At 40.0% G+C, this 23,589-nt stretch overlaps 1 protein-coding gene across 1 annotated transcript in view; it reads right to left on the bottom strand.

Annotated features, from left to right (window-relative positions):
• pdgfc (platelet derived growth factor c) overlaps positions 1-18,084 on the bottom strand; it is a 48,197-nt gene extending 30,113 nt beyond the window's left edge. The window contains exon 1 of the mRNA XM_023279879.3: positions 17,335-18,084. Coding sequence (XP_023135647.1) covers positions 17,335-17,512 — 178 coding nt within the window. The 5' untranslated portion in view covers positions 17,513-18,084. The remainder of the gene's footprint in view (positions 1-17,334) is intronic.
• Positions 18,085-23,589: the final 5,505 nt, after the last annotated feature.

The raw sequence follows: 23,589 nt of genomic DNA, 5'->3' as shown, positions 1-23,589 counted from the left end.
AAAGTAGTGACGGACAATTAGCATGCATATGAATTAATGCAGTGGTAGATCCTAGTGAATGACAAATATATACTGATCAAGTGAAAGAAAAATGGAGAAAATACATATTTATTGACACATTATACATATATTATGGTAAGTGCTGGCACCAAAAGCTTCTAACATTAAGTATGGATGTTTTTTTTTTTTTTTTTTACATTTTGTTTTTACAAATAGGAACCAAATGGGTTTGTTCATAGCTAGACAGTTTGGGAATGCCATGGTTATAAATTGGAAAAAAGTCCCCATGGTTGGTCAACACCTAAACTATTCACATACTGCTTGTTTAATCATAAAGTCTCTTTTTTTTGTCTGTGCAAATGTTAAAGGCAGAAGATGTGATGTGTGAGTGGGCAGATTTAATAGAAAGGTACTTGTGTTTTAGTCTTCTGCACTACAAACAATAAAAACACAGCATATGTAACCTGTAAAGTACAATTTTTTACTCCTCTTCAAACTCGTTTTTCTGTATTTGTAGTTGCTGGACAGCACCTTTGAGTAATGAAATATAAATTATTGAGTGACCAGCTGCTTCTGTTGAGTAATTTCAACAATGCAATTTCTTTTTCTATCACCAACAAGTGGTCACATGGATATTTGAGCCAGTGACCTAATGAGAAGTGATCAGTTGTGATCTACTAACTACATGCTAGTTATGCACATCAATTATCATTTCCTGCGAATACATGGCTATTAATTATACTCCTTCACTAGACGGAATGCTTTTAAAGGTGTATTACAGCCGCAGCCCTGAAAGGAGGGTTCAAAAAGTCACAGTCAGCTTATCTATCAAGGTTCAGCTAATAATAACTCATATCTGGTCCTCTTTCTTGTAACTCAAAAGCAGCTGTGCCTCCTATTAATTATGTTTATCTTCTATACATTTCTCATGCACTATCATTTGTTTCATATCTTCAACCATCAATCATTTTGGGGCATTTTAAAATATTAATTATCCACAATTTATCTATTTTAATGATTAATTATAGACCCTCTCTGGTGAAAATGAAGTTTTTTTCAGATTGTTAACATGCATATATGGCATTTTTTATGTACTAGAGAACATATGATAAGCAAAAAAGGCTTAGTATTTCTACATTGAAACTATTGGCAATGTTTTCAACAACATGGACTCACACTTCTGGGATTTAATTTGTAACGAACCTTAGCAAACAATCCTATCAACTTGCAGAATTCAGCTTTCTGTATCATTATTCTTCTTCAGAACCAATTTCTCAGTTTTATGGCTTAATTCCTCCAATATTAAAACTTGCCGTTTACAGTTTTTGAGCAGAGTCATACGTAACAATGATGCAAAGTTACATCTAAGCCATTTTAAGGTGTAAGGGTATTATTTTCATGTAAAAAACTTCCAAATATTCAACTTAGACACATGGTAATGAGTTTTTAAAGGGTTAAATCAACAACTAGAGAGGGATGTTAGCTGTATTGGTTGTAACTCAGCTAATTTAAAATCCAGTTATTGTGACATTATAATAATTAATATTTCTGACAAACACAGTGGACACAGTTTGCTTGTGTTTTGGAATTTATATGCTTGAATGCTGTCTTTAGAGTGCAACAGTATACAAAAAGATGTAGCTATAAAACCAATGTGTATTTTAGCACTCTGTTCTCATCCGTATCTTTAAACAAAACCGCTTTGTAGGAGCAGAGTGATAACTGGCTCTGTTCGACATTAACACAAATACTGGCAGCAAGAGAGTGCTGAAAAACGTTTCATGTTCACAGCAGGCATGCAAACATGTCCACGATCTGCCTGAGAAAATCCATCAGCGCAAGCATCAGATGCTGCAAACTACGCCAAAAACAAGCCGGCTCAGTGACCCGCTTTAAATCCTGGCTAAAGCCTGTCAGCAGGTGTGAAGGGAGACAAAGTGTTGAACAAACTTTGGCTGTCAAGGCAGAAAATGAAAGATAGATTTTGACAAACGGAGTTGTGCATGAAAGATCTGCCTTGTCATTGGTGTCTCATTAGTTGGCGTGGTTCCGGGCCATTTTAATGCTGCCGTCTGTAAAAGTCCTAATTAGAGGCAGCTGAACAGATGTAAGACGTGAAGGGGAAAAGGAGGAGGAGGAGGAGGAAGAGGCCGCTTAGCACCTTTTCTAACCGGTTGGTAACCTGTCATGCTCTTCTTCCAGAGGCTCTCTTTCTCTCAGCGTTATTCATTCAGGAGGTGTCCTTCAAGCTGTTATCACACAATCTTCCCCCGTGAAGAAGAAAATGGAGTGTGAAAGTCTTGGAGAGATATGAGGAGTGAAAGTGGTCAGTCTGTTCCATATGGCTTCAAAGTGTTACTCTGTACAAGAACCCACATATCTGTATGTTTTATTTATATAACCTGAGCAGCTATTGCACGACACTGCATGTTGTTACTGCACTTCTAAGTGTTAAATAATGTTAATGGCACGATCGGGCTGTTTATCTTGCTTTTGTTTTTATGTTTGAGCATCTGTAAATGGTGCTCGAAAAGATTTGTGTGCACAACTGCATAAATCAGCATAAATTCCACGTGCACACGGATGCATTAGTAGAACGTCAAATGTTTAACATTTGATTTAAGCCCAGCTAATGCAGATAAATCTGGAAAGAAAATGCTTATGCGCTACAATGCAAGACCATCAATTTTACGCTTTGTTTTAGTGACTTTTTTAACCATTATTTTTAAAATCAGTGTGTTCAGTGTGTTTAGTTTTTAGTATTGCTGTAAGGCCAAAACAAAGAATACATGTACGTTTTTCAGTGACTTAACATGGACTTGGGGTAAATGTTCATTACATACATTACCAGTCAAAAGTTTGGACACATCTTGTCATTCAATGCCTTTAATTTATTTGTATTATGTTCTACATTGTAGATTAACACCAAAGATGAACAACAACATAATTCCGTACATAATCTTTTATAGTTTTGATGTCTTCAGTATTAATGTACGATATGGAAAATAAATAAAAACCATCGAATGAGAAGGTGTGTCCAAACTTTTGACTGCTAGTTTATTAGACATAGTAACATACTAAAAAACTACCATATTTTTGTGTTTCATAACTGAAATTTAACACCGATCACATTAATGTACAACAAATGTGCCAAAGCTCAATTGCAATAAAACATGAATCAATAGTGGGTTTTTTCTTTCCTAACACCTTGAACTGACTGGAGTCGTGTTAATTATCACCTGTATGGAAAAACAAACTCGCTCTGCACTACATCCAGACTCAGAACACTATCTTTAACTATCTTTAACTATCTTAAACTCGAAGGCTCTTAATGCACATAATTTAGGATATTGAGGACTTGTTGAGGGTTTATACTGACTCTCTCTTGTCTCCATCTATTACACAACGCTGTGTCACCAACAATACTTCACAGTTCTTTCTTGCGGGGGACATTTTAACTTGTCAGTCACGGATGTCTCTAAAACACTAATGTAGGCTGCTCTGCATTTAGTTGTCCCAGGCTTGTGTTCACGTTGGCACAGTTTAATGACACACCTAAATGAAGTACAGCTATAATTAAGGTTATTAGTTAAACGTGTGCTTTTCCTGCTACAAGAAGTCAAAATGACAAACGCCACACCCTCCAGGCTTGAGCAGTGTAGTTAAAGAGCATAATACCAGGCAGTACATCACCACATGCCCACAACTTCCGACAAGACCAGTTGGCATATATCAGCTTACTTCCAGTTGTAAGATCTTCTGATTACCATCTAGTCCCTGTGTGTAATTCCAGATCAGTTTGAAACTTCCCTGCATTTTCGCCACTTGACTGAATTTGTCATATGTTGTATGCCTCAAGTGCTGTTGAGCCACGCAACATCTGGGCATTGAGCCCTTTTCTTTCTGCTCCTCTGCACCGACTGCCTAACCACAACCAGAATCAGATTCCCTTTTAATCATCAAGTGCCGTCCGTTCACAGGCAGTTAGCGTGGCAACGTGTGCAGATAGCAGCTACTCGTAGTACGCACCGGCGCAGGACACGAGGACGTGAGGAAGACCGTCGCTACGTCAGCAGTCCACTAGATTCCAAGCAACAAAAGAAGCAAATGTGAGGAATAACTGGGCATCGATAACTGACGTACTGGAAGGGCGGCTGTTGAATGAATAAAGTGCACTCTTCCAGTAAGTCGGTCATTGTTGCCAAGCTATTTTTCGCATTATACAAGGACAACAGCTCTTCATGCCGCAACAAAGTGACAGATTGCACATTGTGTCACATTCATCACAAGTTGCGTCGTTGTACAACTGTAAATGGAATAAAAAAAGCCCAAGCCAAGCATCGGGATGCTATGTATCCCGGTACTGATGTATCTTAATGGATTATGCATAATGCTCTAACAATTTTCAGCTGGCAGACTCAATAAACACACCCATTTTCTGTTATATATACAACAAGCTGTGACACCCTATGGGAGTATGAAAGCATGCCGTCTATCACCCTTGGTATCAGCTGTCTTTTTTTCTTTTTTTTTGTGAGTGCTACACTAGAGTAACATTTCAGATCATCAGTAGTGGAAGTTGACAACTGACGAAGCACAAAGACAAAACACTTTCCAGCGCCGTAGAACAATCCTGTAATCCTGAGGAGCTGGGCCATTCTTGTTTTATTAAATGGAGATTGCTGCAAGTCCTGAAACAGCTACACACACACACACACACACACACACACACACACACACACACACACACACACACACACACACACACACACACACACACACACACAGTTGGCAAAATCATTCCAGTCAGTCATAAGACCTAATGTGCATTTTCATTCCAGTGGAGCCGTAGAAATGGATACCTTCTCATGGGGATCCAAGTGTAAGCACGCTGTGGCAGAGTATATCCAACATGTACCGAAAACCTATTTGTGCATTGGGAAAAGCCATACATTCTCAAAATAGTATATGTGATTGGGTTACCGGCTCTGTATGCCACTGGCACAGCGTCGTATATCACATCTCACCATGTGCTAGGTGACATAATCCAGGCAGCATGGGAAGGCGCTGTGCCGATGATTACTGGGACAGGTGTGTTTTTTATTTCACCCCCTAAATGCATTAGAGCTGGGATATTTCACATCTCCATTTAATAGCTTCTGGTTCTTTTCTCACTCTCCTCCAATGGCACATAAAGAAGATGCAGTGGCGGTTTGATTTCCATTGGCATGCATGACTTATGAGTTAGTATTGTAAGTATTTTAGGTAATAGGAACTGAAAGCAAGAAAAATATCTCCCCGTAAACATCGGAGAGATGAATGTTTGAGTGATGTTGTGCCTTCGGGATGTGCCGCACCAGAAAACACATGAAGAATAAAGAGGATTCTGTTAAGATGTATATCAGTTCAGCTATGCATAAATGAGCTTTATCAAACCAAGCCAGCCCAGGATCCCAGTAGTATCTCTGACCTGCAGTACATGAGGTTACACTGCATGAAATTACCATTTAACAAGACGTTTACTTCAGCATTGCGTCTACAAGAAACGTTTTAAAAGCCAAGTAAAAAAACACAACAACAAAACTGTATCTGAGATGAGATATTGGAGGTGTCCAGGACTCGCTAGATTAATCTTTTCTCTCATTAGCACAGGTTGATAAAGCATGAAGTAAAAAGACAAACTAGTATTGCCAATACACAGACAGACAGACAAACAAAATGAAAGTGCAGAAATTACACTCAAGCTTTGGTCAATGGAATGAGCTGGTGAGGAAGGTTTGAAAACATTCACATACATTACAGCATTTAGTAGATAATGAAGACTTACAGTATGTGTGGTTTATCTGCAAATAAACTGTTGTGTGTGTTTGGATTTACTGGCCTAAATCAAAAGTTTTAGTGAAGCACTCATGACAATATCAATCAAACTGGTGATGCCTATATTTTTGTCTACCTTTTCAGAATCATGTTTTTACTGTGAAGTCTAAGAAAATCATTAAAACTGGTGCATTCATTCAAGAATGGCTTGATCTGCTTTAAACTCTTCAAATAAATACACCGATCTGCTACAACATCGAAACCAGCGACAGGTGAACCGAAAGACATTGATCATTTTGCTGCAATGCAATGCAATGATCTGCTGGGAAATCTCAGCTCCTGGTATTCATGTGGATGTTACTTTGACATGAACCACCCACCAAACCATTGCTGCACACCAAGCACAAGCCCAGTCCACCAAGGCCTCAAACCCAGCCCACAGGACCCAAAGGATCTCGGTGTCAGACATCACAGAACAACCCAAAGATCCTGTGTTCATGCACTGACAGCTCAGATCTGTTGCGGGGACTCAAGAGGGAGCTACATGATATTGGGCAGGTGTTTTTTTTAATGCCGTGGCTGATTGCTGTGGACTGCATCAACTGAAAATGCAATTTTAGAAATTTACCTGTTCGAGTATAAACAATGAACGGTAGTAAAAGCAGGGAGAAATATGTTGATGTTTGACCTGACAAAGCATTCACTACACTTTAAATCTCTACTGTATTAAGATCTGATTGAACACAGACCTCAGTGATAATAACAGTTAAATAGACCCATCTAGGCCCATTCAAAGGAGCTGAATATATACTCTAATTATACTACTCTCCTTTTATGTGTACAGTGTTTTCCAGTCAGTATCAATCGACATATCTTCATTCTCCTATTAGCTGCTGAAATTACACGGAGCTGTCCAATGTGTATACTAAACTGTATGAGGCTGTTCACACATCGCTAACTCTCACTGCTGCTTTCTAAAATTAGCATGCTTAATGATGGTGCTTGATAACCATGAAATGCCTCTGCTGCATCAGATGAACCCAGTGGCTCAGTTTCACACATGATGAACCTTTCACATTATAATGAGGAGGAAGGAGACATGGGAAAGTGAAACCAGCTGAGTTTGTTTGTGCCACAGTGATGGGTCTGCGTACTACGACCTCTGAGGCCCTGCGGCTTCTGCTATCAGGCAGTGTGGGTTCTGCATTCGCTGCATGGAATTCATGTGGAAAAACAATGCAACTAAAACATGACGGGTTTTATGAGGGGATGTTGTTTGGCACGTGCGCTTGCATAAGAATCTAAGAATCTATCTTCAGGGAGAAGAAGAACAAGAAGTCCTGCAACTAATGGAACGGCCCCTTCAGATTTCTTATCTCAACATCAGTAAGTCAGTCTGAGATTACATAAGAAACAGAAGCAACAAGGACAGCCTAAAGCAACAGAAGAACTGTGGAGAGCTCTAAAAGATCCCTGGAACAATTTACCTGCTAAGTACCACAAAAAAAAAAAAAAAAATGTGCAAGAACTGTTGCTGTTTTAAATGCACAAGATGAGAGCACCAAATACCGATTTAATTTAGTTTCTTTCTGCTTATCGCACCTTCTATCAAATTAACTGATACTTTTTGAAAGACTTTCTATTGATACATCATAAATGTGGTTTCTAATTTTTGTCTTTCACCCAGTGTGTTAGACAGACAACTATATTTCATTGCTATATGTCAGCAGGGACGTCTTATTCTGCTATGGAAGACACAGCTGCGGGATTCTTCAGCACTTGCTCCGGGTCAAGCTTCCTGTCAATCAACTACAAGGTGATGCCAGAGAAGCCTGGCAAATTGAAAAGTAGAGTCATCACAGGACACTTTGAAATACCTCTCTGATAGGAGGTGATGACATCCGCCAAGTTATGCAGACCTGCCCTCCAGAGACAGTAACCAAGGTCAACTCATCCCACTGCCAAGATTTTTAGCCCAGCTGAAATTCCAGTTACCAGGAGAAAACCAACACTCATATAGGACATGTGAGGTCTGTGTAAAAACACTGTCGCACTGGCAAAGTCTCAAATCCTCACAGCCTCAAGGTGATTCAAATATTTTATCAATGGAGGCTCCTGTTTTAGAGGGAATCTGTTTTGTTACAACAAGAATGATAATGATCCCTGGCAGCATTTACAGTTCATCAAACAATCCTTCCTCCTCTGTTTTTTTAAATAATTTTTTTCATAGTTTTTTTTATTACATTGCTTTGGAGATAAGCACATTTGCTTGCCTTGACGTGTTCTGCTCTCAGTGCAAAACGCACCGAAATTAACACTCAAATTCTGATGCACTGCACCGCCTAATGAAGATTAATGAAGTCATTTAAGTACACATAACCATGGAAATTTCTAATGCAGAATATGCATTTGAGGGATTGGGTGGGTGGGTGATCCTACTGTCTAAACGTTCTGTTTTTAAATGGAAATGGCACACCTCTTATGTTTGGGATTAGGTTTCCTGACCCCAAAGTCCTTAAGTTCCTCAGAGCTGCAAAAGACGTGAGGACAACTAACTTTGTGGACGTACTTTTGACCCACAAGAGTAATACGTCGGAGCCAGCAGTAAGTCCGGAAATAATGAACTCTGTAAGCAAAAACAAAAAGAGGTGAGCAAACGATGCTAACTCACAGTGAATGACAAGTATTTGTTCTGACAAGTAATTTTCACTTTAGGCAGATATACTCCACCCTTCATGCACTTGCCCGACACTTTCCTCAGCCCATCACTGTTAGCACTGGACTATTTACAGTACCGTGTTTAGAAGTAGAAATTTACATACTGTGTTTTGCTGCTCTGGGAGTCTCAGAGGCATGCACTTGACTCATAATTGCTAATTTTCCTTTCGCTTTGTTTTATTCAGCCTGCTTTATGCGTAGCTGCTTTGCTCTGTGCCAGCGTGTCATGCTGTAGCTACTTGAATCATTGTGCCAAAGCAGCTGATAACATTCACCAAGTCCTTCCGCTAAGGAAGCTAAATTGCTTTTCGATTTGAGTAATTTCATTCTGCTGATAAGGGGGTTAAAAAAAAAAAAAAAAAAAAAAAAAAGGTTGTCTGTATTTATTTTGCTCATGAGGGAGAAGTGTAATATAACATTTTTAACACTGTCAATAAAACAGCGACTTTCAGAACAAATGTTTGCAATGAAACAGTGACAAAGTCTGAACATTTGACGTGATATCGCCAAGCTGATGGTGTGGCACACTCACAATCCTTATCTGCAAACTGGAAATATTACAGAAACTGGGTTACTGGAGGTCAGCAGACGGAGGCGGGACAATGAGACCACTTCAGACACTGAACCGATAAGAAACTGGAGGACAAATACAGTGCAAAACGGAGATACTACTTAAAGACAATATTTATCCAGGCAGTGTTTGTTGAGCATAAATGTGTTTCCTCACCAACTCCCTGATCTCCATTCAGGCGGTTTCAGACACACCTGTGAACCTGCATGTACCATTTTGTAAGATCTGTGCCAGCGTTTGCTGCCAAGTGCCCTCAAACATTTCAGAATGGAGCAAAAAAAAAAAAATAACGCCCATGACAAATTCAGAACTTTCTCCAAACAATCACACGATGCAATAGTTCACATTTTATAGAAAAACCTCTTTGTGCGTCCCTGCAGCTGTCTGTGATGGTGCAAAATGATGAAAATGATGATAGCAATGAGGTAAATGTTTGAAATCTAAATCATCGCTCACTATTAATTCAACTATTGAGTGTCTATTACATACGGAGAAAGAGGGTGTTGTTGGACACAGCACAAGCTAATATTTATTTTATTTACAGTCCAAGTATCGTTATCATACCATTATCTGGGATATTCTTATGACAGTTGATCTGAGATTGTTGATTTATACTTCGTTAATATAGTTATTATTGAGTCATTTTACCGCTAAACACAAAGACATCATACTACCCATCTGAAGCTAATGAGCTGCTAATTCAGCAATATGTGAAATTGTTGGCTACTGTGTGTGTATACTCAATCCTGTCTACTAAAAAGCTAAACTGCATTCTTGATTACATTTTGATGGAAACACTGTCCCCTAAAATACCTTGTTTGTGATGTATCACAAATATGTATCCAATCAATACATTTCTTCTTGTTATTTTTTTGCTTTACTGTCACTCCTTTCCAGCCAACCAATCATATATCAGATGGGAACGGGACCAATGACTGAATATAAAGATGGATTAACTCTCAATGACGTCACGCAAAGGATTCGAAGGTCAGTGTGGCAGTCAATTTATCTTGACAGTGCCTGACTCCTCCTAACTTCTCACTAATTCAAAAATGAGCATCGAGGTGGAGCAGCAGTGGAGCTGAGGTGGGCCATGAACTCCTAATAAAATTTAAAGAGGTGAGTTGTATACAAATTCACCTGCAGTACAACTGTCATGAATTATCTATACAAACCAAAACAATCACATGCACCAGGCAGTAGAAGCATTTATTTGTGCTGTAAAGATGGCCATTTTAACATAGGCTCTATGGGGGTTGACTTGCTTTTTGAGTCTCAAGTGGTCATTCGAGGAACTGCAGCTTTTGGCATTTGTGCATTGGCTTTATTTTTCAGTCCTGGAGGAAATTTGTCACACTGGTACTCCAGAAAATGGGAGAGAAGGTTCAAGCATATTATAAAAGGGTTGTAATTAAACCCATGCCATGGTATTTTCCTAAGCCTAACTGCGTAGTTTTGGTGCTGAAACTGAACCAAACAGCATGTGAAATCCAAAGCTAAGAATAACGATCCCACACAAAAACCCAGTCCGGTTGTAGAGAACCCACTACTTCCTAACATTAATTTTGTGGCTCTTTCAAAGGGAAGTGTTTCCTACTAAATCATAGTCTTTCCCATTCCTCCCACAATAAGAAAAGACATTTCTTTCAAAACTTAATTGAGAATGCAGTTTAGTTGTACAGGAATATAACTTTTGTGAGACAGGATGGGTCTGCTAGATAAATTAGTGTGTTTACTTCATGTTGCTGTTTCAGTGGAGGCCACTGGGGCCTAAAACAGAACTGAAAGTGTTAATGGGATGAGGGACAATGTACCACATGTGATAGTTGGTGTATTAGTTTATTTTCTCACCATAACTCGAGCAAAGTACTTGTTTTTGGCCATGTTTTTTTGATCCATCACACTTGTTAAAATTTTGATCAATTACTGTTTTATTGTTTCACCATAAAATCCTCAAAGAACAACTACAGATTTCAACCTTTATTCTAAATGAGTTATACCTCACTGCGTAGCCGTGATTTGAAAGTAAAAATGGAAGAGATTATTGTTTATAATTCTAGTTCTGGCAGCACAAGCAGACTCATCAAACAGGGTTGCATGAGTTTAACCTCTCAATGATGCAAATCCACACTGGATTAATCAACCTATTCACTGAACCTTTATTTATATTCTGGGATACTGCACTAAGAAAGAATATCCAATGAAGTTGGATGAAGTGCACATCCAATTCAGAACTGATGGGTCATATGGATGGGTTATAAAATATGATGCGCTAACCATAACACTGTTACATGTATGAGGAGTGGGTAAGTTTCTCAGACAATTCGACACTTTGTTCCACCACAACAATTTGTCACCGCTGGAATCTTATTATAGCTGATGTACATCAACAGCTGCCAGACTTTTTACACTTTTCAGATGTACGGGGGAAGGAATGTTTTGTACTCAAATGGTTTATTTCGGTTTAAGCACCACTTCGGAGCAGACCTAAACATTTTTTTATTGCAACAATGAGCCACATCACCATGCATAACCTAAAAGCCGCCAATTGTAGAGATGAGTGAACAGAAAATGATTATATCTGTGTCTTTAAACGCATTATTTCGGTTTTGTGGCTCACAACTTGTGTCAGTCTCTTCGGTCTGACCAGCCTCAGTGAACTTACTGTCCAGTCCCAGCAATTACACAAATAAAGCAACTAGTAGGGTGAACATAGAGGAGCTTTAGAGCCAGTTATTTCCCTTGGAGGTTGGTGAAGACCAAAGCTGAGTTCAACGGAATCTGAATATTGTATTTACAATCATCAGGTTTCCCAAAACACACTATAAATGTTTTAGCGATGTGCAAATCTGTTTGCGAAAACATTTGCCAGTTTATAAGGCATGGTATTGAAAGGCCGCTGTTTTGTTAATTGCATACTTTCAAGTCACCAAAAACATATATGACTGCAGGCTTAATGCATCATGGTCGTCCACTTTTTGGAGAGCAAGTTATTCCTACTTCTTTTGGTCTGCACTAGACCACTCTTGGCCAAAGCATTGTCTGCAAGCAAAAAAACAACAACAACAACAGAAAACTTGACAAATATTGATTTAGCCAGGTAGAGACAGAGCGGTTGTCTGTGGAGACTTGTTTTTTCCTCCACAGAGCTTAGACCTGTGATCCAGATCCCTTGAAAACTCCCTCAGCTTCATGAGGTGGTGGGAGAGACCGTGTGTTGGCTGCCTGAAATGACAAACAGCAGGCAGGCGGTGGCATGCTTTGCTTGCCAAATACAGCACTCCAAATAGTGCTGACAGGGAAAACATAGACACTTTTATCCAGGGTCCCCCACTTGGGAGTGAGATGTTGAGGGGAAAATCTCCTCCTGCTCGGAGACATAGACCCGCCTGTATTCACTATTTTTTGCTGCTTCTATAGTGGAAAAATCACGAGTGCAGATTTAGAGATGTTCTTTTTCTTACTTTCAGTGAATGTTTACCAAGGAACTGATATTTTTAGTGACATTCAAGTGCAACAGGGAGAAGAAGTCAAAATTTCTTGTGTAAATTTTGAACATAGATCACCTTTACTGAGAAAATATGACTCCTGACAAACTTCTCCTTACATTTGTGGTTTTCATGTGACAATGGTGATCTACTCAGTGTAATTGTTGCCCTTTTTGCTCCTCACAGAGTTCATTGAACATTCGAGCCATCCGTTTTCTTTGATGGTTTTAATTCAGCCGAGCATACCGATTGCTATTGCACTGCCCACTACAATGATTAACTGCATAGTGCTGCATTCATTCACTCAAGCATATCCATCAAAGTACAGATTCCTCTAAGTGGAAACAAGCTTTCCCAGGGAAACAGGCTCAGGAAACATCTGACCTGTATTAAAGAATGAATGGAGATTCCAAGCCACGCTAGTTTTGTTTCACCGGTTTAAGAGCTATATCGTAATTTCAAATTAAAACACAGAGTTAAGCACTATGGAAACCACTTAAAATAACATTGCGGAAACGTGATTGCCAGCTGGCCACATTTGCAGCTGCCAATAGAAGAGGCTTGAACCAACAGAAACCACTGTGTTTGGTCTTGTCAGGACAGATTTGGTAACAGTCGGCTCAGAAGGAACAACATTTTGATGCTTCAAAACTGTACAGTATGGTTTAAGCTAGCATAATAGTAGCTAAATTTGTTTGACAACTTCAGCAAAAGTGCCAAACAAGAGAAATAGCATGATGATTTAATATTACATCACCATTTTAATGCTTTCGACTTCGTTTAGTGTGGAAGATGTTTCTAAATTCTATGATACAGAAGAAAATTCAGAAAGTTCTGTCACTTCAGTTACAAATTCAGCCTGCATCTAGTTCATAAATGCACCTAAAACCAACACAAAATGGAAAAAGTGACTCAATTTACCTTTATTATCTGATTTCTAATGTAAAATATTTATCTCCTGCCTGCAGTTACAGAATCAAGTACATGTGATTTGATATTTCTTAAATAATGCTTTTTAGAAGTTGAAGTTTACGAGTTTTTATGTATATGCTGTATGCATGAATCTTATCAAATAACCATAGATTTTCTATTGCAGCTGCTAAACTTCTGAATTTTGCATCAAAGAGCTTTTTAACTTAATAACTGCAACCAAAAAAACCCCCCTTTGCTGCAGTATAAGTGTTCTATTAACAGCTATGAATGATGAATATTTATTGATGTTTTTAACGATCTGTATGTTCACATACAATCATGAATAAACACTTCAAATGTCTGCCTGGACTGCAGAGATAGTTATGTCAGCAGCAACAGATGATTTGGATTATTGTTTATATTTTATGTGATTTAAATGTGTCTATATGATCTGTGCTGTATCACAAAATGCATCTGAGAGGACATTCAAGTTTTCCAAGTATGCACCTGAAACAGCCGTGATTCCTAACAGGGCCACCCAGTCTCTTTCCTGTTTTGAATCCCCACTGCAAATGTCTTGTTTGTCTACATCATAATCTAATGAATGCACAATGCACCTCTGTCCTCCGTGTATGTATACGCGGTACACCACACATGTTCTCCATAGGCCTGTGACCCTTATAACCCCGGTCCTCCCTCTAATCTCATAATCTTTAGCGGAACAGCAGCCTCTGTGATCATTGGCAGGTCCAGTGTGGTGCATACCTTCCTCCAGTGGTGCTCAGAGGGGGAGGATATGTGGAGAAGATCACAGGTAATCCGCATCTCCTACAAATATCTGCAGCTGGATTTTTCCTGATGAGATGTGGGCCTGCGCTTATGGGTGGGCTAGGTGGGGATCAAAACAGGGCCTTCTACGGGAAAGTGAAGACAAACCACTTAACTCGGGGACATGATGAGGAGGCGTTTCCTGAGATGACCTGTGTGATTGGGAAGCTGAGCTGTGTTTTCAGCTGGTTGTGCAATGTTGAAGACCAGCGTCTCTGCCAGCAAATCACAGCCTAATGTCACTGTAAACACTGTAACATTAAGAAAGGCCATCAGAGCGTAATGAAACAAGCTTATATAGACCATTAGGTAATCAGCCAGAAGACACAGTGTAGTTTAACTTTATATAAAAGTCTATTCACTTGGATGGCAGAGCAACATTGAGCTTCCACTGAAAACACCACAAGGTGCCAGTGACTGTGAATCCCACAGTTGTGTAACAAATTTCATTTCAGTCTCTTATAAGATATATTCTATAGATATGTGCACTTTTCAAAAAGCCTAAGGATGAAAAACAAAGTTGCTTGGATTACATTCACTGACATTAATGGCTTCAGTCCAAAACAGATAGACTTACAAAGCTGAGGACTTCACATCAGGCTTCACACATGATGTTGTCTTCAGGTTAGAATGATTGTGTTTTTGGTTGAATATCTTAAAAGTGAATGCATTTAGATCAGCAAGTGTGAGTTCCTTCAATCTAATCCAGACGAGGTGTATATAGAATAATTTATAGGCAATGCTGGTCTGAAATGGGACAATTTGGGAAAATGGGCTCGACATTTTAAACACAAGCTTTAGAATTTAGGAAGCAACAGGTAGACAATGCTTTCTCCACAAAAACAGGGGAAATTGAAGCAGAGGTTGTAGTGGTGGTCAAGGTGGTTAGGTACACATTTTACTTCAATACTAATTCAAGTCTAAAAATGTACACAGCACTTTTGTAGCACGACTGGAGATCTCATTTTTGGCAATGACTTTTCCTAATAACCGTGAAACCTTATAGCCATGTGGCGAACACATGAAAATGGCATGTGCAACAGTGTAACATAACTCTCAGTGGTAGAAGGAAGGAAATGTTCACATTATTTATGACCACAACACACACTATTTAGGTTTCAGAGTTCATGCCCATTTCTTTTCGGAGGTTTCGTCCAAATCATTAATTGTGACAGATGGCTACTCTGCAGAGCAACAGGAGATGATCCCCTCTGATATCTTATGGAGTCATCAGCAGCCGCTTGCCAAGTTTAATACGACTGGGGACCGTAACTCTCCAGGCAACTACTACTAAACATGCCAGACAGGTCTGGCTCTCTCCCCTCTGTCAGATCGATATCAAATTGTCTCACGGAGCGTCAGCAATCAAGCGCGGCAGAGCGGTGAGCACTCAGACACTCCAGTCAAAGGTTACAGCCGGTCTGGCCAGCTTCACCCTCAGCCAATGTGTGACCGCCTTTTTGAAGAGTTCTTTGACAGTTTAACATCTTTTCCCCCCCGACGCCCCCCACGCTTTCCCTCCTCCTTCGCCCCACTCCCTGCCCTCCCTCCTCCCTGTTGTTTTCCTTTCTCAGTCGTCCTGATTAAACCTAGAGATCCCGGCGGGAGGCTCTGATTTCCCAGACCTGACTGTTACTGTAGTGAAGTCAGCACTGCATGTCCTCACACAAGGCCAGTCAAACCTACTGGCAACAGAAGACTGAGTAATGAATGAAGTTTGGCCAGTGCAACATCTGCAGGATGCAGGCATGCTGGTACTTTGAACTGAGAGGCCTGTTTGCCTTCATATGCTGTTGTATAAAAACCGTGTTGCTTTGGAACATTTTACAGCTTCTTGCACTTGGTTTCTGAATCATCAATGATAAGCATCATTTACTAAAGCTTTGGAGATAAGCTATAAAAGGTACGAATGAGGACACTTTTTTGGATGCCTGTTGTGGAAATCTCTCCTCCTGCACAGCACTTGCTGTTCAACCCATCCAGTGATAAAGGCTGCAGGACATCTGGCCCAAAATCAGTTTAACAAAGACGTATTATTATGAACTTAATAAGTAGTTGAATAGTCCATTTGAGTTGAATTAAAAAGCAAAAAAAAAAAGACAAAGCAAGTGTTATGGCTTATAGCCAATCTATGATGTGTTGGTAACTGACTACCAACCATTAATTTTAAAAAGTAGTTTCCACTTCAATGTGGAGTGAATGAATTATTTTATGCCTTCAGTAAGCATATTAATATTCAAAGCTCACTTTTTACGGTTCCTGTCTCAGAGGCCCATATGCACAGAGTTGGTCAAATGCCAACTAAGGATGGGCTTTTTAAAATCTGTCCTTGTGGCCTACATTTCTCCTGGCTTGCTGTTGTTGTTCCTTAGCTGTTTTCTGCACTAATACGGAGACATCAAAAAGCTCATTTTGAGGAGAATTATGTCTCTAAGCAAGTGTCAGACATGTGAACATAAAGCAAATAAACAAAATTCCAGCAGGATGAGAGAAAAAAAAAAAAAACAAGAATCCTGCACAATCTTTTTTTGAATGTAATTATTTACCCGTGTAACTGAAGGTGGATATATCATCAACATCAGCCTGGACGTAACATTAAACACACAAAACACTGAATTTCTGCATTAGTGCATTTCAGTGCAGTCAGTTCAGAGGGTAAGCAAATTACATCGCCCGGAGCGACTGCTGCCGAATGAATGGAGCCCTTTTTATGATCACAAGGAAAAGTTCTCCCGGGGGACGTGGAATTTCAGGAGGGTTTCCCCTTTTAAACAGACACGGGTACACTTTAAAGGTAAAAAGGTAATTTTGCACTTCCTATCCTGGATAATGCTGTTTGAACGGCATGAAATGCCCTCATTCATTGCAACTCTACTAAGATGTTCAGAATGGCTTTAAGCTCAGAAACAATGAGCATGTTGTGATGTGTGAGCAGAAACGTCCAAGCTTACGTGAACTTTAACAGCTGCGTAAAAACAAAAAAACGCACGTAAAACTCACCGTTTTGCTCCTTTACACTTGGAAGGTGAAATTTGCTGGCATGACTTGATTCAGCTTCCGAGCCATACTGTTGGAGAAGCGATGCAAGAAGGAATAATAATGGAAGGATCATTTGGATGAGTGGTGGTTGGCGATCACAAAGCGCTGGAGACGGGATGGTTTGGATCACCACACACATGCGTCGGTCACAGGACACCAGTGCTGCTTTGGACACATTTGGACGCAGAGTAAAATCCACATAATCTTAACCATCAGTCCCTCTGAAGAAAGTGCAATTTCAACTCGATGAATCGGAATAAAAATCCTCTCCAGAGTCTCCAAACCTGCCGCTGCTGCGCAATGCAAGTGCGCACCTGTTGGTTCTGAGGGAAGTTGGGCACTGATTTGAGCAAACTTTGGTTTAAGTATTCATAATCCTGGAATCAGCTGCACAATCGTCCTCATGCACGCAGTTCATCTACGGTGCGAGATCAGTAGAAATGCACAGATGCATGTTGGTCACAGCAGTGCGTCCACGTTGCGTTCTTCACTCCGTCTGATAAATCCCTGCAGATCTTTACGCATTACAGCAAAAGCTCACACACAGAGACAGCGAGGGAGTCCAGCAACCCGATACAGTCTGTACCCAGAAACCATTCGCAACACCGAGACGAGTTCTGTTGTCTGGCGCAGTCTAGAGTCATAACTTGGAGACTGAGATAAAATATCGCTGCGCGGCCGGGGTTGGGTTTTTGGAGACTGGCAACTGACGGCACAACAGGTGCTATACATAAAGTCAAACTTCCCAGCCGAGGAAACTCCCCAGGATGTTAACTATTCCGCTGCTGACTGCTCCAATGAGGTGTTTCTCACACTTTCAGCTTCAGTTTTTGTTCCACTTGTTGCAAACAGTTTCACATGTTTCAAGTAGTTTTCAGGAAAAGTGATGAAGGAGGTGGTCTGGATACAAGGTTACAGACTCTTTCCTCCACAACTGAAAAATACACTTTTCTACAGTAATAGCAACTGACTGATTTATTTATTTTATTGTATTTTTGCAGGAGTAATGGGGTTATGTGTCTACTATTCAGTCCACCAGCTGTTAAAACCAGTAAAGTTGTACAAATAATATAGCGCAAGAGAAAGAAATTTGAATAAACACACAATTTATTCGAGGAAAGAAACTTACATATGGCAAATTTCACATGCTTCTGTGTGTACTGCAGTTGCTCCAGTGGTGTCTGTGTTTCTAAATATCCTTTTCCCACTCAATCTGTTGGGATACAGCATTGTGGCATTTGTGGCCAAGTTACATTTTTAGTCCAGTGCATCAAGGTCCATCAAATTCATAACATATACATGGAAAAACAATGTAGTCCACAGCACATGTTCACATCAGCAGCTTCAGGATTCAAAGTGAAACTTTCCATAAGGGAAAAATCCCCAAGAAAGCTAGTTTTAACCATTTATTGTTTAAAACCTTGATTCATTTTCCACACAAAGACATAAAAGACAAGTGTGTACCCAAACAAAACTTTTCTAACACACTGTTTTGTGCTCTGCCTAAATGTTTCTGTGGAAGGAAATGTTTAAGGGCTTCTCAATTTGTCATATCAAAGCAGAGACACCGCTTGGAACAATATTCCCTCCTGTTCCCAATTTCCTTTCTCCCCGGCACAATGTTGTACCTCATCAATTGCGTTTCATGTGGTTCCTCCCATCCTATTGTTGGCAAAACCCACCAGCGTATCCCCCTGCTTTATGGCGAGCCTGCTGCAGCACAGACACAACAATCAAAGGGGAGCTGGAGACATATTGAACCCATTGAGCCAGACACATGATGCAATGCAGCAGCAATTTACCCCCAGTCTCACATAGCTCAGAAACTACCACCTCAAAGAGCGTGCAGAGCAGCCATCTCTGCAGCATCAAGGTATGAAGGGAGGTTTTGTGGTTTTAATCAAAGTTAATGACTGAGGAAAGAAAGCATGGGGCATTGATACAGTCATTTCATACTCGTGTTGCCCCCGTGGAGAGGGGCATATAGAGGTCTTCATGTGTCTGCTGCAAGGGCCGAGGCCCTTTGTGTAAAGGAGAGTATCACATTCCAGCCCTGCAAGGGCCTGCAGCAGATGTCAGCACTTCACATTGTGGAATCCCTCTCTCTTTTACACACACACACACACACACACACACACACACACACACACACACACACACACACACACACACACACACACACACACACACGCACGCACACACACACACACACACACACACACACAGACTCATTCACCCCATGAGGTTTTGTCTGTAAAAGCTGGGTATTTTGTCTCGTTGTCCACTTTTGATTGCCGCTTCCACGGTGGTCTTGTGAAACGCGAAAGCTTTGATATAAAGAAATATAATAAACAGAGGAAATTAGACACAAGGTGGACCTTTTGGGTCACGGCTAACATGCAGAGACATGCCAGCCAGGAAAGCTCTGTGTCCACCGAGCAGACTGGAGATGGAAATGTATACAATAGAGAATTCACAGTCATGGGCTCCCGGCTAAATCCCATTAGACTTGCTTTCCTTTTCAGGACACATACTGTCAAACAAACAAATGCCTTCTCCCAATCAGTCTGTGTTACACATCGCATCTGTCACAGGCGCCGGGAAACACCAGTTTTGCTCCAAGCGAAACGAAGGGAAACACAAGGGAGTGGACATGTTTCCTAAATCCAAATCACAGCTCATTATTGCACCTTGAAGGAAAAGGCCTTTGAGATTACTTCATTTATATGGTAAAACCTCGTGTAGCAGCAGGAACATTCATTGTGTGGCCCTGCGCTGAATTATCTGTGGTTTCCATGGAAGGTGGAAAATATGCTAACAGAGGAATTCAAAAAGAAAAAAAAATCACCTTTTCTCTATTTTTTTTTAAAGATAAATCCACATCTTTCACCTTCATTGTTCTGCGGCCCGATTTCTTATAATTAAAAACAGAGATTTTCATGCTGATACAAATGCTCTCAAGATGCCGTGACCTTCAATATGTGGCTGCACTTTCATATCAAGGAGATCCTGAAGTTTTGCTGATTTTAAGGTCTTATGCTTGTGACTGAGACGTGGAAAGCACAGCGTCATGGTGATTAATTGCCCCCGGCTGCACTTGGCTTTGAAACCAGAGCCCCCTGGTGGTGCCCCTCAGGGCTACAGGCAGCTCTTTGCCCCGAGAGCTCTCTGCAAGTGCAGTGGAAAAATTTCTTGGCTCTGTTCAAAACAACACTTGTTTTGATTCCAGTCCGGGAAGCATATTTCATCCTGTGATTCAAATCATTTCCAGGTTAAAACATTACCCTGCTGTCTTCTAATGGAACCATCCATCCGTCCGACCGTTTTCTAATCTGCTTATCCGGCTCGGGGTCACAAGGAGGTTGGAGCCTTCATCTTCCAGCATATTTGACTTCCATCTCTAAATCCCCCCACCATTACAGTAAAGACAGGTATATGGTTGTTTTTCACTGCCTGTTCTGTTCTTGTCATTCACAGTTTATGACTCACAGCTACTCCGGAATAACACTAAAGGGGTTCACATTCATGAAGTAAATACCCTGGAAGTGTTTTTGGTGTGATGGTGATCTGGCAGTTTAGATTTTTCCAGCTGTGACACTCTTAAATTTTTTATTCTCACGAAACCTGTTTCTGGTTAGGTTTTATTTTTATTCCATTAAATTTAGGGAGTGCCAACACAGTCAACTGTACAATATATAGTTATCAAATCACCACTTTTTGAGTGTTGGATCAACTTTTCCCTGACGTGTTGGAAAAGTTTTTACTTCAAAAAGTCAATTCTTATTACTGTATTGACATGTAATCAGCTATTGAGGTTTTAAGCAGTTCTTTAGTATGTTCTGTTATGTTCAGATGTCTAATATATAACATATTTTGCCTCCTGATCATACAGTTTAATCAATACTGCTTGGCTTTTTTCCCCCTAAAATCAGACGAAAGGTGCATTTCCCCCCCTTTCTCCCTGTTCATGACACAAGACAGTAAGAAAATATTCTGAAATACAAAAGAAACAGCTTAGACTCTTACTTCAGTCAAGTTTTTTTCACCTAAAGATCTACCTATGGATTAAAATGCATAAATAAAAGTGCACCACTGTCTGGTCACTGAAACATCTCATGCTGTTCCTATTAATTGCATAAAAACCCAGATACACTTGTCTGATAGTTTAATCCAGACATTTGTCTGCAGCTACTGTTCACTTTACGCAGGTACCTGAACTGACTTCTATTTAAATTCAGATGTTACTTTGGTGATGCTGTCTGACTCTATTTGTTATCGCTGCCTGTTACTCTGAAGAGGACAGTGAACAATGTTTGCAGAACAAGGTGGGAAGAAAATAAGATACCTTACTTGAACTTAGGAGTTTTATTGCACGGCCGAAATAATATATAACGTACAACAATGGTCAAAACCACTAAGGAAAGACAAATCAAGTGATGTTCACAAAGCAAGATGTCATCTGATCATATTAATACAGGACCTATTATGTTGCAAGCAAAACACTGTTTGCTATAAATCTCAATCTTTTTCATTCCGTGTAACCTTTTAAAAATGTTGGACGTCTCCTTTTGGAAAGAACTTCTCGTCCTTGAGGATTTCCCTCCTAACGCCAAGAGGTCCAGAACTATTGGGAGGGAGTTCTCCTTCCCAACAGATTTCTGGCTCAGGGCCCCCCATCATAATTTTGGTCAGTGTTGCACTTACTAAACATTTGCTGACAGGGAAGACTCAATTTCCATTATGGCAATCTGATTATTTAACGATCCAAGGGTCAGATCTACTCCACTGCCAAACCTCATCAATGTGTTATTGTGTTGGAACCCATGCAGCACCGTGCAGTGATCAATTTTATGAGTTCTGTGAGTCTGTAACTCCATGCACACCTATTGTAACAGCTACATTTTTGAAGTATTAATACTGCACAGTTGTTTGGCAGCTGGACAATATGCATGGGTTTGTGTTGTTGAATTATGATGATTGGATCACTTTTGTTGTGTTGTGTGGACTCAGCAACTATGAAGATGCCCTGAAAATTTCTATAATTCATCAAAGTGTATTTCTCATACTGTCCTGGATAAAATGAATGTATATGTACATAATAATGAAAGAGAAAATGTGAAAAAACTTTTTGACAGGTTTGCATTAATCCAACAGGACCAAAACAGATAAACAAACAAAACACTACAATAAATCAGGACATAAATGTCAGTAAACTTATGTCAGTATCACTCTAATTCTGAAAAAGGGGCCAACAGGTTATCCCTGGAGATCCTATCTACAATATAAGCACTATTTTCCAAATGGCAGTCACTACAATTGTGTATTTTCTCCTCCTATTTCTTTATCCTCAAACACATATTAAGTTGCCATTCTGTAGAAACATAAGATTTATGCATAAATCTGCTGTATTTGAAATCAATTCAAGACTATTTCTAAATATTAGATTAGAAATATAGCAGTGCTTTGCAAATACCATTAGTCTTGCCTGTCTGTGTTTAATGTTCATCCTTCATGATTTACATTATTCTTGACAGCTCCTATGACATGTGCTTCTTCCTCCTCCAAGCAATTTATCTTGCGACTGTCATCTAAAGTTGTGTTCTTGAAGCTTCTCTGGGTTCGGTTAAGTAGCCACCCATAACTTCTGAAATGAAAACAAACTCGTTACTTAGCAGCAAAAAACAGATCTTGTGTTTCTCCAGGTCTGTCAGAGTACTTTTTTTTCTCATTTGAGGCATAATGTGACAACACATAGTAACTCTTCTGAGCTGCAGTATAGTAGCAGAAATGTGGTTTTCATGCCAGGTATTATTATACCACGGTAGATTGTTTCAATCCAGCCTGACATATTTCTGGAATGGTACGCGATTGTCCATCACAGCTGTGGCTCCAAGCCAGCCAGAGAACATTTTTCTAAACAACACAAAAGGACCCTTGTGCTCTTGATTGTAACACCAGAACCACGCTCTGTGACATAAATCATTAATCTCTATGCATATGGTGCCGATTAATTTGTGTATGCAAATGGAATGCCATGTCAGTCAAGATTATACTATGGGGATCAGCGTGGAAAGGCCTCCCAAGTTGTCTGACATAAAATGATGAATGAGATATGGATCAAAATTGTGGGGAAAATCAGCTCATTTGAGCTCTGCGATGGATTTTATTTTCACCCGGAGAACAAAAGATCAGGACTTCCTGCTCACTTCTTTTAAT

The sequence above is a fragment of the Amphiprion ocellaris genome, chromosome 13 (assembly GCF_022539595.1).
Source record: "Amphiprion ocellaris isolate individual 3 ecotype Okinawa chromosome 13, ASM2253959v1, whole genome shotgun sequence".
Taxonomy (NCBI): Eukaryota; Metazoa; Chordata; class Actinopteri; family Pomacentridae; genus Amphiprion; species Amphiprion ocellaris.
This window is presented reverse-complemented; position numbering and strand designations above follow the sequence as displayed.